We start from the raw sequence: 17,332 nt of genomic DNA on the forward strand, positions 1-17,332 counted from the left end.
AGTAAGGGAGGGCGAGTCACATGACTTGCAGAACAGATTACTTCCGGAGCCGGCAGATTCTTGAATGGAGACCACTGAACGGCAAGCGCAGCGCAGGACGTCCACTCAGAAGGTTGACGTACGACCTTGACAAGGCTTCTGTCCGGACATCCTAAGGCAAAAATATTGATGACGAATATCATTATTACATATACAACAAAGTTAATGAACCGTTAGGATGGACTTTATCATTTTCGACTGCGTGATTTTTACAGCCGTTGCTCACTTATGTGATATTCTGTGATGTCGACACAGCGATAGTCATTAGTCTTTCGCCTATTAATCCGATCAATACATCATATTAATGTTATATATGTGCTCAAAAATGATAACGTAACTTTAAGTAATCCACACACAGCAGTTATTAAGTAAAGTCAAGTAAAAATAGGCGCCACAGTGGTATCCCTATGAGAAAGACTTGCCTTCAAAAACATCATGCCCAATTTGCGATTTGTGGAAGGACCTCCTAAAATTTACTACTATAGTTATTGCCGCGGTAGAACAAAACACAACTGTAAAATTATAACATTTCACTTTATTTTATTTATCATACAGACTTCAAAAGCAGGAATAAACAAGGCGTCAACAATTGTTAAGAATTTCAAAATGCAATTACATTTGACTATTTTTAAAGTGATTTATTTTATTTATTATCATCTCTCGGTCGGCGAAAAATTCCTTCTCAACCTCTTTGCCAAGTTTTCCGAAGCGAGTTTGCCATCAATGTCCAGGAAACAGACCAAGTGACGAATTATATAGGAATCAAAGCAAATAGCGACAAATCACACCTTCAAGTCAGAGTTTACGAGAACTATTGTCATAAGAGCTAAGAGAAACGCAACAATAACCTCTTTACCAGTAACCATTTGTAAACGTTGTACATTATTTTGATATTAACTCTACAGTATGACATCCAAACAATTAAAAAATGCTAAAGGAACATTTATTGATTGCTTCCTATCGTAAAATATGAAATTCTGTAGAGAAGTTCCTCGTTCAAAAACAGTTTCTCTCTGCCAAGAAAACATCCTAACCATCTACATGCAGATGTCCACGTGCTTTCTTAGTGCAGTCTGTTCATTGTCTAACGCACGTCACACAGGTTATTCACTATATTTATCGCTCGTCATTGACACGCTATATCCATTCATAGGAATTTTAGTGAAAGTTCCTGAACAGTACGAACTTATTTGTTTATTTCTGAAAAGGACGGCTACTTATTTCCTTAATTTTATTAAAATATAAACTACACATGAAATGTTATGTTCTATAGCGTGCATAAGTGTCGCTAACATCATTAAATCTAATCTAATTATTTGATATATTTAAAGAAGTAGATACAAGGACAAAGACTTTCCTGTAACAGAAGATTAAAATTAAATTATTTCTAAGGATAGTCAAAACGGAACTTCATTATTATTTTATTTTATTAATGCTTACACATCAGGTTATTTTTAAAATGCTGAAAAAGATATTAAAATAACAACAGTTTATTTATAGTAATTTCACATTTTTATTCTAGCAACACGTAATTTTAAAGATACTTAATACGGTGTGTTTACGGCATCAAACCGATTACAAATTAATACACATAAAATATGCGGATTTCTTTTACTTAATGCGTTTTTTTGGTGACTAGTTCTTTACCTTCCGTGATAGTCAAAATACTCTTCTAGCAGGGTAAAAGATGCATTAGATTATTAGATTACATAAAAGCCTTTTTTGGATAAAACGTTGTTCCTGCTTCAAGACTTGTAAATTAACCGCTTGGTTACTTGGTGGTTTATTATCGACAGCGGTAAATATACTTACCCTTCCCTACTTGCACTTTTTTCACCTTTGATGTAGTGTGGGATGCTCCCGCCTAATTCACATTTCCGCTGTGCCCTTCTGCCGGAGTTTGATCTAATTTATCTCGTAAGCCCGATCCATTAGCGGAGCCCGCGTGATAACGGAGCGTTGACGGAGGGATGTACGCACGCTACCGTCACAACGCTTCTACGTCTCAACCGAGCGCTACGTAAATATCCATTAACAATTTTCGTGCCGCGACGAATCATCCTCAAATACTTTATACACGAAGTGTTTTTGTATGTACTCCAAAGTTTCCGCAACAATTCGCCTGTGACCCGTTTGACTACGCAAGTGAAGTGTCAAAATTAAAAGTGGCTTTTCTAGCTTAGTTTTTGATTGCGGCTTTTTTATTCCGGATTTTTGTGACGAAATGCACATTGAATTCTGTGCCACAGTTTCTGTTGGAATTCTTGTTGTTTAACCCAGTTAAGTATGAGCATTGCTAGAAATTTTAACAGTGTTATTTTATTAAATTGTATTGTAGATTGTAAATTAAAGTTCATTTTAAATAAATAAGCATCTCAGTGGATCGTTAGTGGTCTGAATCAACGTCGATTGTTTATTTCCATTCGAGTGCTGATAAGTTTAATAACATACATGTTTTGTGTGAATTTTCACTCTACTTGAAGTAATAATTGTTTGTGTTCTCTAAAAATAGATAAAAATACTGGTCGGCAAAATAAGTAATCTAATAATTCACGCATTTTTGGGGTATAACTTTCAACCAGTTAACTTTGTAATAATTATAGTATTTGTTGACGACTTTTCAGTCGCACAATGATTCACTGTGTAACTTATGCCTTGACATAAAAGGAAGGCAAGGTACAAACATCAGCTGTTCCTGCTTTTAAAAGGCTATTAGTGTGGTTATGACTACATTAATCCGTAATGTTCAACAAGTAATGTAACAATGTCTGTTTATTAACTGGCACTAAAATGCTAGTGATCTCTTTTAACATTTGTTGTTACTCTATTAAGTCAAGTAACATTGTACTATTAAAAAGCAAGGCTTACAAAGATCGTATTTACGCGTAGTACATTTGTGATACATGCAACATTATTCATGGTTATATGGTAATTTCGTACAATTAATCATTGTAGTATGAGACAGAAACTTAATACATGGTTGGAGGCCAATCGAGTAGCGGTTAAAGGTTCGCTGGATGATAAGCTTGGACGTAATTGATAGGGACACTGTAACGCCATTGCCAGTCAGTGCGTGACGAGTTTCCATTTTGTACACAAATGCAAGTAATCTCAATTCATTGTTAGCTATCAGGGTTACTAAAGAATCAGTAAAGAATTTAGTGTTATCTCCAATTTTTCTATCTAAGGAACTCGGTGCCTCGGTCAGATTTCTTTCTTCCGCGCGTAATGATATATATTTATAATATTGTTATTACAAAATGTATAGAAGATTAAATAGTTTTATTTTATCAGACGTCACGAAATAAAAGTCCGAAAATATATAAAACATATAACTCGTTCTTAAAAATTATCTAATAAATTTTATAGATCAGCTTTGTCATTTATTCAATCGTATACTTTATTTCTAAATTTGAACAGCAATTTCCACTAAATTATATATATATTATATATAATTTAGTGGAAATTGTATAATGTAATGTAATATATTAATAGATATAATAATAATTATTATTATAATTACAATACAATAATAATGTCAGTATTTACAACATTACAAGGACACAATGCGTCATAGTGTACCTCCGTTGTTTAATGTATTTATTTAAGAGGAAGTGATAACAAAGCTTTGTTGTTTAAACTTTTCAAAATTAGCACCGATTGGTGCAATAATTCTTAATGAAACGTAACTCTTTAAGGTCTCTTTTATCTTTTTAATAACGGTAACGATTGTCTTATGTATTCATAAACAAATAAAAGTTTTAAAATATTATCATTATCGTTTCAACCGCAAGACGTTCACTGCTGGACATAGGCCTCCCACCAAAGATTTCTAAAAAGACTGGTTGAAAGGTTTTAATGTATAATATAGACATACTTAATAAAGATAATTTTTTTAACTAGTGCCTAAATATTTATTATTTGTGATCTTCCGATTTGTGTGTATATATGTATATATAACGAAAAACGTTTGAGGTGGCTAGCTTACCACTCAACATAAATACTATATATTCTCATCCAGCACGCGATACACATACAAAAAAAAATTACGGTTAGTTTTTCTACATAATTTTATAATTTTTTTCATAATTTTACTTAGCCTACATTGTATTTCATTAAATGTTTTTAATACAAAACTTCATCAATTCCTGGTTAGAACAAAACAATGAGAAATAAATAATCAATGACGAAAGTGAGTAAACATAGGATTGGTGCCTTTCTTAGACAAAAAGTGAGTCCAGTTGCATGCTCTGTTATGTGACGTTAAAAAAATAGAAACATTTGAATGATATATTGAAGCCTAAATTACCTTTTCGGAATAATATATTTATTAGTTTTCATAAATAATTAATGATTCTATTGAAGGCTCTGAAGTTTTACAGTTTACTTGACAATCAATACAGCCATAGTTAATGAAGATCAAGTATTATTATAAACCCATTCCAAAAGACATCCTTGCATGTTTTGTTTTTTTCGGAATTCGTCTTAAAATGGATACGTATGTTCAATTACAGGTCGAGGCTGGAGACGTATTGCTCAAGGTTAATGGGACTGATGTAAACCGGTTCACAACCAGAGAAGGTAAGGAACCCGCCAATTGGCAGACGCGTGCACGCTCCACTTTGGAAGTCCCATGCTACACTTTATTCGTTCACGTTATAGCTGTGAAAGTAATCAAACGCATAGGCTCATCTTATTGACTTCATCATCGCATTATCATTCGAAATACTACTTATACTTAATAACCCATTATCAATCCACTATTAAGCTAATATGATTTTAAATCTACATGTCTACGTATCGTGTATCCTTTTAATTTGTTGGTTAACATCAGTTATGCGCTTCTGTGACTCTCCTCTCTGGTGGCTAGTTTAATAAATGGAAAAATTCTATTCTCAAAAAAATTCCCAAGTATTTTTAGCTTTACAAACAGGATTAAGCAAGTTAAAGTAAGGTATATTTTGCAAAAAGTAGGTTGTACTGTTTTATTCGATATTATAAAAACGATTTCCCATAAAGATGATTCAACGTGAATTAAAAAGCAGCCATGTCAAATTTCAACTGGCTCTTACATTTTTCAATTTCATCTAAATCGGTGTAGAACAGTTGGGATGTTAAAAGTGAGTGCGGAGCCATTTAAAACCGTTGACGAGTTTTGCTCGCCTATTAAAAGCTGATGTGTTGTATGAAGTTAATAACGCTAATTCAATGATCGCGTTATACTGTGTTGTGTGAAACACGCGAGCGAATAATTTGTGTTTCACGCGTACTCTGGTGTCGTGCGAGGTGCGACCGATCGTGTCTTGATTGTCGTCGTGTTGTGACTTTCATTGCTTCCAATATCTTATTATTCAGAGTTTTGATGATGATTTTATATATAAAAACAACAACAGTGTTTAACAAATACATTTCTGTGAATTATACTTGTAGTACCATGACTACATTCAATTATCTATACGATATTCTAGCTTAGTACATAAACATAAAAATTTCTGAAATTAGAGACGGATGGTATAATAAAAAAACACTAATAACATATTTTCCACATTATCAGCTCAGTTAAAGATGCATGTCGGTAGTTGTATATCAGAATCATATTATACACACGTTTTTAATGACATTAGCATTAGTATTTCTATTAGGATGAAATTTTGTGTTACGTTATTCTCGAAACTAATTATACAAATTAATTAATTCAAAAGCAAATATATGTGAACTAAATTGTATTTTTTTGTTATTTTCAAATAATAGAGTTTTACACGATCGGAGCGTTGTTATATGCAATGATTAATGTTATAAAAAATCTTTATTGTTTTTGTTGGTTTTAAAATGATGCTTTTTTACACAATACGAAATATATTCCGGGTAAATGATTACTTCGCCAATACGTTCTTTTTAATGTACTAACTACAACATACTTAATATTGTAGTTGGTCACAAAAAGGATATAAGTAGTTACGGAGTACTTCTGGAGATAGTTCTTATGTTACTAAAAGGCATGCCCGTTTTACCATCACTGATATATAAAAACAACATCAATTTTGACGTTAAGGTTGAAATTATGTTAGAACATCATATTTATGAGGCGCCACACACGCCTGTCTGACCTGAGATCTCACTAAAGAATGCACGAGATCTTGTCTATACTACGATGTGTTAAAAAGGTGCGTGTATACCAAGATAACATTACATTTTGTTTCAGTTTTAAAATGCTTGCGACTTTCGTCCGATCCGGTCACTTTAAGGCTAAAAAAGGGTGAGTCTCGCTCGCTTCTCGATTTAATGTATAAGTTATCAAGCCATTTGTTGAATGAACTGTGACATTTGGGCGAGCGAGGCGGCAGTAACGCTGTAAGTAATAAAATTCGCATATTCCCAAGTGGCCGTGTTCAGTTTACGGAGTGCGTATAACAAAAATTGAACAGTAGGTAATTTTATTGTAAGCTTTGGGAATACTGATAGATTGGAATCGGGCTCCATTTCTCACTAAAATATTTTTAATAATAATATTAAATTACCATTTATTTAATCGTCATACCTATATATTTTTTATTATTTTTACTTAGTACCATTATTTGAGCTTAATATAAAATTGGTAACAATATTTATAAAATGTTCAACTAGCGATAACCCAGTTTTCTGCTAATCATTATCTTATTATAAATTATTTTTATACATATGTTGCATACAATTATTTTTGACTTATTACCGTCAATCTGACGGGGATTGTGCTGATGTTTTTATCAGATTACAAGAGGTGGAAACGCGTGAGTCAACGCAACGCTTGCGACGCTGAGCAATAATAGTATTACGTCTATGTGAAAGCATCCGATACCTAACTGTCCTGTTGTTGTGCCGCATTTAATGTATTTTCAGCATTATTTGGATTATTTTATAAAGAAAAGTAATACGCTTCAAAACATGGAGCTTTTTTTGGGGTTTCAAGCTTAACGTTCTTATTTCGGCGGTTTGGTCTTTTTCATGCATCTAAATTACTGCTATGTCATCTTGATACTTTGAAAAAGGCTTTGCGCAAATGTGTTTTTGTATTTATGGTAATACTGGAAATTGATCCAATGTCTAAATACGATGCGTGTCGCATTTGAAAGTTTAATTAAAAAATTATTAACGGTTGACAAAATTTAAAAAAAAATTTATGATGCAACATTTTAACTAATGTTACTTTAAAAAAAATCGTATAATTTTCTCTCTGTACTCGACAGGTCAAGTTTGGTCCATATCGATAAAGTACGATAACATTAGATACAAATTTATTGTCACAGTAAAGTTTCTCATTATAATAGTTGAGAGCGCAGAAAGTCTCGTGGCGATCTTTAAGGGAGGTCTATGCTGTAATGATGATGATGATTTTGAACGACATCCCAAATTTACATTTTCTTCAAGTTATCAACGAGTCGCTAAATTAGATATTCCTTTGATTGTTGGAATTCGCCTTAATTTTGACATCTATTCACATACAATCTGTGTAGAATTTTGTTTTATGTAGTACATATATTCTATATACTATAATATCATTCTGCATTAATGTAAATAGGAAGACTATAGCTGTTAACAAAGTTGACCAGCATCGAGTCAAATTCGTACTAATAAACTGCAATCAATACGCAATAGACACGACTATTGGCTGCATAAGACTGTGACTTCCCGTTTGCTCGTAGTAGCTCAGCATGATTGTGATTGATGACGCATCGGTAACGTTGCAGACCCGGAGATCAAGGCGAATGTGAGACGTTACATATCAGCAGCGGCTGAACGACGGGCCGCAGCGGCGCGCACAAAGCACGACAAGTGAGTATGCTATCCAACCTGCCGGCTCACAGAGCCGCCTCATAGATATTTCAGATACAATCTCGCCGTTTAACTGTTTCTTAAAACTAATGTAGTAGTAGTGTAATACTTAATGGTAAATAATAATGCTTTACTGTATAACATCATATCCTTTTCTCAGTTTAATTATTTCATTTTTATTTAAATGTCTTAAGAACTGCTTGTCTGAAGTGTACCGCCACTCGTTCACTACTGCGGGGCACATCACTGATGCAACCGACGGTCATTGGTGTCGAAAGGTTTTCGAGTATGTGGGTAGGTAGCGGCAAAATTAAGGTCGCGGAAAGTAGCTGGATACGGGTGGCAAGACCGGTCACCGTGGCGATCTTTGGAGGATTCCTATGCCTTGCGAAGGGCCTCTAGCGGCTGATATGATAATTATATAACGCTACATCGGAGTGTTTACGAATAATTTTTGGCTTCCAGCGCGTTAAACTTTCCTAATTTATTGGCTGAAAAAGCGTTTTAAATGGAACCCCATGCTTACGCCGCGGTTCTAATTACCTTCGATAAATATTACTCAGAATTTTTTCATATTAACCCCAGCTGTATCTTATTTTGTTCTGAATTATACATGGAAAGTAACTTAGTAATTTTAGCAATAAATACTCTATTGTATTGTAAAAACGTAGTTTTTAAAGTAAGGGAACTCCGTGAACTCTGTGATAGAAGTTCAATTGTTTATTACGCGGTTTGTCACCCTCCTCTAATTATTTTATAGTAAATCTTGTTTTCTCCTAAACCGATGTTTGAAGACATGGGTACATTGCTTAAGAGAGATAACATAGTATCATTAATAGTTACCATTTGTGTACGTCATGGGAAGAATTACAAAAAAGCCCAATTTTGAAAAAATTGAATTAAATTTAACTACCCTATATTATCCGGTATCCTTCATCTTAAAGCAACGAGGCTCCCTAAGGCGCCTCAATCTTAGAAGAGCTCACGAGTAACTCGGACGGATTCTTTTTTTATGATCACTTTTACAACATTATTAACACAGTGGTAGGCCAATTCATTCCCAATTCTTATCACTTAAAAACATTTCTTATGTAATAGGATTTTTCACAAGTTTTTGTTCCATGAATTTTTTATATATAGATTTTATAGATAATTTAGAGATATTACTTGCGCGAGTATTATAATACCATGACCATTTGCCCGCAAAAGAGTTGCTTCGTTTTTAGTGCTAATTTTATGTAACTTATGTATAGATCAGAATGTCATATACACATCAACTATGTACCTTCATATTTTCTTCACTGAACTTTTCTCTAAAAGCGCAGTGGTCGAAAACGTTTCTCTTAGAAACTGTAATGCTTATGTTAATTTGATATTTGTTCGATTGTTTAACTCTAAATAGATTCATAAATTGTTATTTTAACATATAAAATAATAAAAAAAACTCGGTCTTGTCAACTCGATATACACAACTCTATTTTCGACGAATTTATTTTTAGCGGCCCGTCGTTTGTAATGGGATCCAGCCCTCAGACAGGCGATATCCGACAGCGATAAGCGATAGCCGGAACCATATGCGCCGTAGACTGGGGCGCCACCCTTCGCCGACCACTCGTCACAACATTAGGGCGAACATATGACGCATCTAAACAATACCTGCCCTGCAACGCTTCACTCTTACCACAACATAAAACATGGATGTCTTTGTAGTAAACTCTTTATACTCGTAAGCACGTTGTTAACTGACAAGCCTTTTCAAAAATCCATCTAATTTTCACAACAAAGTGAAGTAAAAGTTTTATAGTACGAAATCCAAAGTTACCTTAAAATTTGAATTGATAACAAATAATAAATAAATTGAATTTATTAATACAGTGCGATTCAAACTTTAGTTACATCCAAGGAGCTATAAGTAAAGAAATCTTATTCTATTTCGTATACCTTATAAGGTTACAAACAGTTATCACTTAGCTCAGTGGGACCGAAATAGGCTCAGAAACAAAAGTAATGTGACGTTTATTACGAGGGGACCAGAAATGGCGGCAGTAATGGCTTATCCAATTAAAAATTCTTCCCCAGGAGACATTGAGAGGAATAACAAACAATATCGTATTGTAGCACGAAATAATGCAATTAGTTCGCCCGCAAACCTCCGTCGGTCAAAGGAGTTCGTTAAAAATTAAAAAGATAAAATTATTATGAAGTATTTATTGAATAATTTAATTCATTTATTTGATAAATATATTGTCTTGTGGGTATGCTCACATCGTTTTGCGTCTTATAAAAGTATTAAACATGTACATATAACAAATTTTGATGTTTTTATTTTTGAAGTTCATCCACAGTCTAGTATCTTCTATTTTGTGCCACGCCCTACCTTAGTCTTATCGAAATTGTTGATCCTCCCATGCAACATATATCTTTTTATATTATGTAACAGTTATTTCAAATAAAAACCAACTGAATGCATTGAAACACTACAGAAGTAGCGATGGGACATTCAGGTGCGAACAACTGCGTTGTTTAGAGACATTTTAAAACCGTATTGTCGTAGGGAAGTTTACTTCACGACGCCATACACCAAGTTATTTACCTAATAATTATTAACCGCAATTATTTAAACTATTAACGCTAAATTTGGCACCGAAGTCTACCATTGCATTTCAGTGGCCCGAAAAGAAAGGCTTAAACTCATGTCGAGTTCCTTTTCGAATTGCCCGTCTTAACAATCAAATTACCCCCCTGGGGGCGTTTAGAACCACTGCTCCGCGTTTATTTTTTCTTCCAATTAATTCTACATAAATATTAAACAGGATACTAATCTAAAAAAAAATCATAATTTACTATTTTTTTTTGCCAACATCTTATTTCGTCTCTTAATATTTTGTATTCAACAAAATATATAGTAACCTCAAATTCTTAGTCATTGCTTATAATTAAGCTTTATATAATCTTGGAAAAAGGCAATTTTTGCCACGCTATCGTGTTTGATAATATAATTCAAGTGTATATAAAATTATTTCAGTGATGTTGTATGGCTATAATAAAAATAACAATACATTTTTGTTACTGACCCAATGTCCGGAAAAGTTGGCAAAGAATGTATCGTAAATTGCTTCGGAAGACCTCTTCAACCGAAGCGGACATAGTATTTTATTAGCATATCTTGTCTTTTATTGCATTACACAAATTAGACTAATGTATTGAGTTATAGATATTTAATACATAACATTTATTCTATTACAATAAAGTCAAGGTTTTAATGTAAATATAATCAGCTTAAAAACTATTAAGAATTAAAGGTTTTTACGTCGGGTATCTATAAAATTATAATATTACGAATAAAAGGAACAAATACTTAATAGTTAATTTTTATAAATAACATTTGTGTATAAAGTAATGGTATTTTAATATATCTATGTATAAATATAGAGATCAATAGTTATGATCATACAGTTGTGCCGAGTAAATAAAAACCTAACCTAAACCGTATGTAGGGTTATTGTCGATGTCGTATACGCTTCACTACGTAATGATTAACATAAAATGATTAATGATTTACATGCACAACAAGCCGGTTATCGCGTGTCATCTTGCACAACGAACACTTTCATACATAATAACACTTTCAGCTTTTTTAATCTTATCACATAAAATCATTAACGTTCTATTTTATTTATATTTATCCAGGACACATTCACCCCCATCGAGTAACTCCAATAGTAATTCCAATAGCAATTCTTCGAGCAACTCGTCCAGCAACGGATCGGGAGTACAGTCTGGAGACAGTTGTGAGGCCTTGCTCACGGAGGACAGGGTTAAGAGAGGAAGAATCAGTCAGCCTAAGTTCGAAGCGTACATGATGACAGGCGATTTAATGCTCAACTTGTCCAGGGTAGAGCACCCACATCACAACCACCACGCACCGACACATCGCACACATTACCATAGGTGAGATTTTAAATTTAAATTCTTCTGATAAAGTAAAGACTTGTTACGCAGTAAATGACTCACTTGAAGTTTTAAAGAATGATACAAAGTATAAATTATGATTTAATTGTCAGACTGCTGATTTTTAATAATAATTTGTTTCCACTATTTTATAGTTCTTTATATACGACTCTTGGGTGTCGTTGATGATGTGGGTATTGTAAACTAGACATTACTTAATTATTATAAACAAGGCTTAAGATATTTGAGTACATAAAGATCTTATTATACAATAAAGATTGTTTGACGTTTGAATAAATAACTTAATGATAAATAAGTATATAATGACTCTAGAAATATGTTATGTTAAGAGTTTCAAAGTTATTTTTTAAATATCTTAGTCGTGATCATTTTTGTTAATTTAATTCTTAAAAAGTTATTATAGATATAAAGAACAGACTCGAAGACGACAAATATAATACTCTAATTGATACAGACAGGAATATGGAACAGTAGAATATATAAACATTGTAAAGATTAAAATTATATTAAGAATACTTAAGTAACAATAATCAATGTATGACTTGACTAGGTTAGCAAAAAGACGACTAACCGATGAATAGCTTTTCCAAAATAATAAAGTTGTAATATTTGTGTTACTATACATAAAAAACAAAACGGATGTTTCAGATATAACTCGACGCCAGCGTCCCCCAGCGAGAATCGTCTCGCAGCTCGCGTGGAGCTTACACAAAGGCACAACTCATCACCTGACACCGGTCTGGTCTCGGATCACGCCAATAAAATGTATGTCTAACTATATCTTTACATTTAAGGCCATCACATTCAACTTATTCTAATATGCCCAACTCTAACTTTATTTAATTGGTAGATGAAGGACTAAAACATTGATTAATAATTTTTGTTATAAATGGATAACGTGTAATCTTATGGGAAAGGTTCATATTGTTACCGAAATGTCTATCTTTAACGTGCACGAAACTAAATAAAGGATTACAAATGCTTTATTAATCTTCCAAAGTACACAAAGTTTTTGAATTAAAGAGGTAATTAGCATGATTCAAACACGGGCAATGGTTATAGGCGATAGTATCGCTAGTTTTTGTCAGTTAATTTATGTAACACCCTTTTGAAAAATCATAACATAATAAATAAAACCTTTTCATAATTCGGATTATTATATTTTAAAATTAGTCATTGTTTACTATCTGTCCCTACAGACTGTCCTGTCAGTATTTTTTGGTCTGTTGCGTTATAAAAAAAATGAATGCAAAATATTTCAGAGTGGTCACTTCATACAGTGTTATTAGAAATAGATATACACGTATTAAATGAACACAATAACAGAGTTAAATTTAGTTTAGTATCGTTGACGTGAGATAAAATTGCGATAGCAAATTATTGTTTTATCAAGTTTCCTGCGATATGTCAGTGTTTCTTGTTATTTACATTTTATATGAAAAAAGCAGTTTTGTTCGTAGGTTCATATCACAGCCGGCGTCTCCCGCCGGCGGTGGGCAGGCGGGAAGTGAGATGACGTCACGTGCCCAACACGTTGTGCGAACGTCACGCTCAGAGGACCACCTTCAGGTACATGATAATTATGAAATTCTAGTTGTTCCGTAAACGTAAACATGCGGCACTCCTATGTCTTTTTTGTAGTTGCAATATTTTCAAATAGTTCAGTGACAGGTGACTCTCCGGTGAACCGCATGTCCTATTTAGAAATCCTCGATTTTTTCAAATGGCATCCAACACGTTAATATAATTGTTAAATATTAACGATTTAGAATTTTTCGCTGGATTATTATGAAGTAATGAATTTCAGAAGGAGTCCTCTTTAAGTGCGGTGGCGGTTGAGATGGAGGAGGATGTGACGTCATCGCTGAATACACTGCTCGACGCTAGGCCCGATTCTGCCACGCCTGGACCAAGGTCAGACTCCGACTTAGAACGGGACAGGTAAAGGATTTTTTTTAAATCAAAGTTAATTGAAACATTACTCAATAATGTTAACTTACTATAATTTTTATATAGATATGATATGGGCCATGTATTGGTTTAGTTAAATTTACATATAGACAAGAATAATGATATACAAATAATTCAGTAAAGTTTGTTTTAAAAATTGTATAACAGTAAGTATATAATATAAATATTACCGCTTCTCAAATATTTTATAAAAAAACAGTAAATCACAGCACAGACCATTAACTACTGGCAGCACAAAGTTTGCAGAGACAGATAAATACTAACAATAAATTTTGTAATGATAGAATTGTATAACCATAGAATCGTGTGGACGTATAACGCACCGGTGTCCTGCGCGTCGGAACGCACGCACTGCAACGGATCGGGCGCAACTTCCAACTCCACCTCCATCTCGGACGGCATGTCGCAACGGTACATAATTCCCGAGAGGGTCCTGGATTTTAATATTATTAATTTATAATTAATGAAATTTAAAATCAAAATATGTTCTATATATATATATATGTCTCCTGCAAGGCATAGGCCTTCCCCGGTTAGGGGCCTACCCAGCTCCTGCGTCCTGACTCCTGGTCACTACTAGAGAAGCTTGACCGTCGGTTGCATGAGCGATCTCCCTCCCCCCCACTCCGTGGACAACTGGCAGTCCAATTCAGACGAGCAATTATTCGGGCTATGTTGGCTTGATTCTTCTGTGGATATCCTCATTTCTCGATTTTCAATCTCGCAGCCAAGCTCTAAGCATAGCTCTTTACTTATTTTATATCTAATTTATGAGGTATATGAACTTTCCTACATAGCTAATTAACGTAATGATTTTCCATTATTTATTCCCATAAAACAAAACTCAAGAATTACAAATATATTTATACTTTATACAGACCGCATTGACAGATTCTTGAAAAAAAAAATAGTAACCCACCATGCCAATGACAAGAATTAACTCTTGTTATTGTCACCAAATGTACTTGAAATACTATAAACAATGTTTACGAAATTTGAAGGAAACTAGCCCATAAGAGTACAAATATATAATTTGCTGTTCACACATGTCTGATATCGTGATAAATTACATAAGGAATGGTAGATTATTGCTGGCAATTGTTTATTCCATTACCTAAGATGACAAACAAATATATGTCCACATGTGCATCGATCGTGCAACCGAAAAACGGGCGGCTACGATCCGATAGACCAATGGCATAAAATTAGTATAATAGTATAACATAGTCAAAATTGTCTACATCCAGAGTTCTGCGCTGCCTACATTGTAGGCTGTGTCGATCTTTAGGAGAGGCCTATGCCTTGCAGTTGGCGTGTATAGGCTGATATGACTATGATGTGTATGGTCACTCTTCAGTATTTAGTTTAAGTGCTGCAACTCCCAATAAAATTAATAATGTGAATGCAGGTCGTCGTCGCCTGCCTCGCCGACGTCTGTCTCGTCTTCGGTGATGTCGTCACGCGCCACGCCCACTCACCGTGCGCCGCACCTCCTCTCTACCTCGCAACACTCACAACACTCACACCGGCCTCTCAACGGTAACGAATTTTAACTTCTTCATTATTTAAATTCAAAATATCTTTACATAAATAGACATGTGCAAGTATTTTTGAATTGTCAATTATTTCAATATTATTGGTACTAAGCTACGGTCAGAAACTCAGCAGTTACACTTTTTAAATAAAATTTAATAATTTTTGATACATACATTATAATATCAACCTTATAAGGTAGTCAACAAACCAAGTTCCGCACATTGTGATCAACTAAAAACATTTAGACGTTACGAGTATTTATTTCTTATATTGAACACGTTTCTGTCCAGAGTTTTTACATAGTGTTTAAATTGTAGCGCGTAAGTAATTTATTAACTTTGAAAAAATAAAAGTTTTATATAATTACGAGTTAATCTTTACAGGTGACATGAGCCTATCAGAGGCCATATCAAACATATCTAGTCCGGACTACCAAGACCAGGACGACATGTTCGACACAGGTCGGGAATGTCCCCGAATGGAGCTGTCTGACCCATCTGACTCCGACTCCACCATCCTGGTCTCGGAGCCTTGCCACAAACGGGCCAAGTCAAATTCCTCATACTCCAATGACCAGGACAGTGATGTGACTCTCAATGGGGAACATAACAAGGATTATAGAATAGTGATACAAGTAAAAGGACCTGATAAACAGGGTGTTAATGGAAGTGATAGTGTAAATAATAATAATAATAACAATAGTAACTTCACACAAAATGGAAAGGAGAATGGGTGTAACTCACCTGAAAATCAAGGTTATCAAGTAAGTTTTGATATATAATAGTTGTTAAGGTATAGCCACTTATAACTACTTTTCCTACTCACTTGCTGTTGTACATTAAAAATATTGTGAATATTGTACAAAGTCAAAGTACCTATATAGATTATTGCAATCATTAATAATAGTCAGCTTAAAACTAACTTTACGATAATTCGTAACGCGCCACCTACTGAGAAGAACTGACAAGAAAATGGGGTTTGTATCTTTTTTAAACTATAATGTTCTTTCTTAAAATTCAGAACAATTGATTTCCAAACATCTTTGTCTTGAATAAACTCTAAAATCGACTATAATGCCATTTGGAAGAGCCTGAGCGTAATAGATTTCTTGAATTTACAAAGAGATAACTTTACCTCGTCCTTTGGTAGTTTGTTATAAAATCATATAAAAGTACAAAATGTGAGAAAAATTTTCTGGAGCCCTATAACAGGTACAGCAAGTTTATTTTACACTCTTTAAAACAGGTGTATCAAAATTTTCAATTATTATAACACTACACTAATTTAAACTTTAATGTATTTGCTTCTGGTGTGCTTTTTCATATATACATTATCAACTATGAAGTAAAATCAAACCAAATTTTAGTGATTTCTAATGTTAGTAATTCTCATCCAAGTGTTTATTATTTATGTTTACAGGAACTGGGTAGTGCTGGATCAGACGGAGGATCAGATGAAGGGTCGGATGGCGATTCATTACACTCCTTTCACTACAGCCCTAAGGCTGTTGATATACCTTCGGCGGAGCGTCTTGCGAAGCGGCTTTATCACCTTGATGGATTCAAGAAATCCGATGTGTCAAGACACTTAAGTAAAAAGTAAGATATTTATCTTATCACTCCATCAAAACCTATCAATAATTCTCTGTGTTGACGAAGTGATTCCAACCTTCTTAATGTTTTCAAATGTTTTTTTTTATTTTAATATTAAATATGTATTATACATCATCATTTCAACCGATATATACCTACTGTAAGGTTTAACCCTCCCCTCCCTCCTCCCCAAAAGATTACCACGATGATCGCTAGCTAATTGCTAGTGGAGGGACTACCCACGCTGCGTCTACCGGTTCGTGGTCGTAACTCGAGAACTTTCGACCACAACGGCCATACTTATATATATACTTATGTATATACATGGTACAAATTGTATGTATTACTTATTATGTCTTTGTACTAAAGTATATACAAAAATCACATAATGTCTCATTTGCAAGAGGCACTGT

General features: G+C 33.9%; 1 protein-coding gene across 4 annotated transcripts in view; it reads left to right on the forward strand.

Annotated features, from left to right (window-relative positions):
* Positions 1–17,332, forward strand: part of Efa6 (Exchange factor for Arf 6) — a 42,468-nt gene that overhangs the window by 13,865 nt on the left and 11,271 nt on the right. The window contains exons 2-12 of one of the 4 annotated variants that reach the window (XM_068774917.1): positions 4,554–4,620; positions 6,242–6,295; positions 7,764–7,848; positions 11,539–11,799; positions 12,469–12,585; positions 13,269–13,389; positions 13,628–13,761; positions 14,092–14,202; positions 15,200–15,330; positions 15,711–16,090; positions 16,747–16,925. In XM_068774917.1, the coding sequence (XP_068631018.1) occupies positions 4,554–4,620; positions 6,242–6,295; positions 7,764–7,848; positions 11,539–11,799; positions 12,469–12,585; positions 13,269–13,389; positions 13,628–13,761; positions 14,092–14,202; positions 15,200–15,330; positions 15,711–16,090; positions 16,747–16,925 (1,640 nt within the window). The remainder of the gene's footprint in view (positions 1–4,553; positions 4,621–6,241; positions 6,296–7,763; positions 7,849–11,538; positions 11,800–12,468; positions 12,586–13,268; positions 13,390–13,627; positions 13,762–14,091; positions 14,203–15,199; positions 15,331–15,710; positions 16,091–16,746; positions 16,926–17,332) is intronic. The other 3 variants (XM_068774918.1, XM_068774919.1, XM_068774920.1) reach the window with 3 other exon arrangements.

This window comes from Battus philenor, unplaced genomic scaffold, assembly GCF_028537555.1.
Source record: "Battus philenor isolate CCGP_79_NKW_IND1 unplaced genomic scaffold, ilBatPhil1.0.hap1 SCAF_8, whole genome shotgun sequence".
NCBI classification, from domain to species: domain Eukaryota; kingdom Metazoa; phylum Arthropoda; class Insecta; order Lepidoptera; family Papilionidae; genus Battus; species Battus philenor.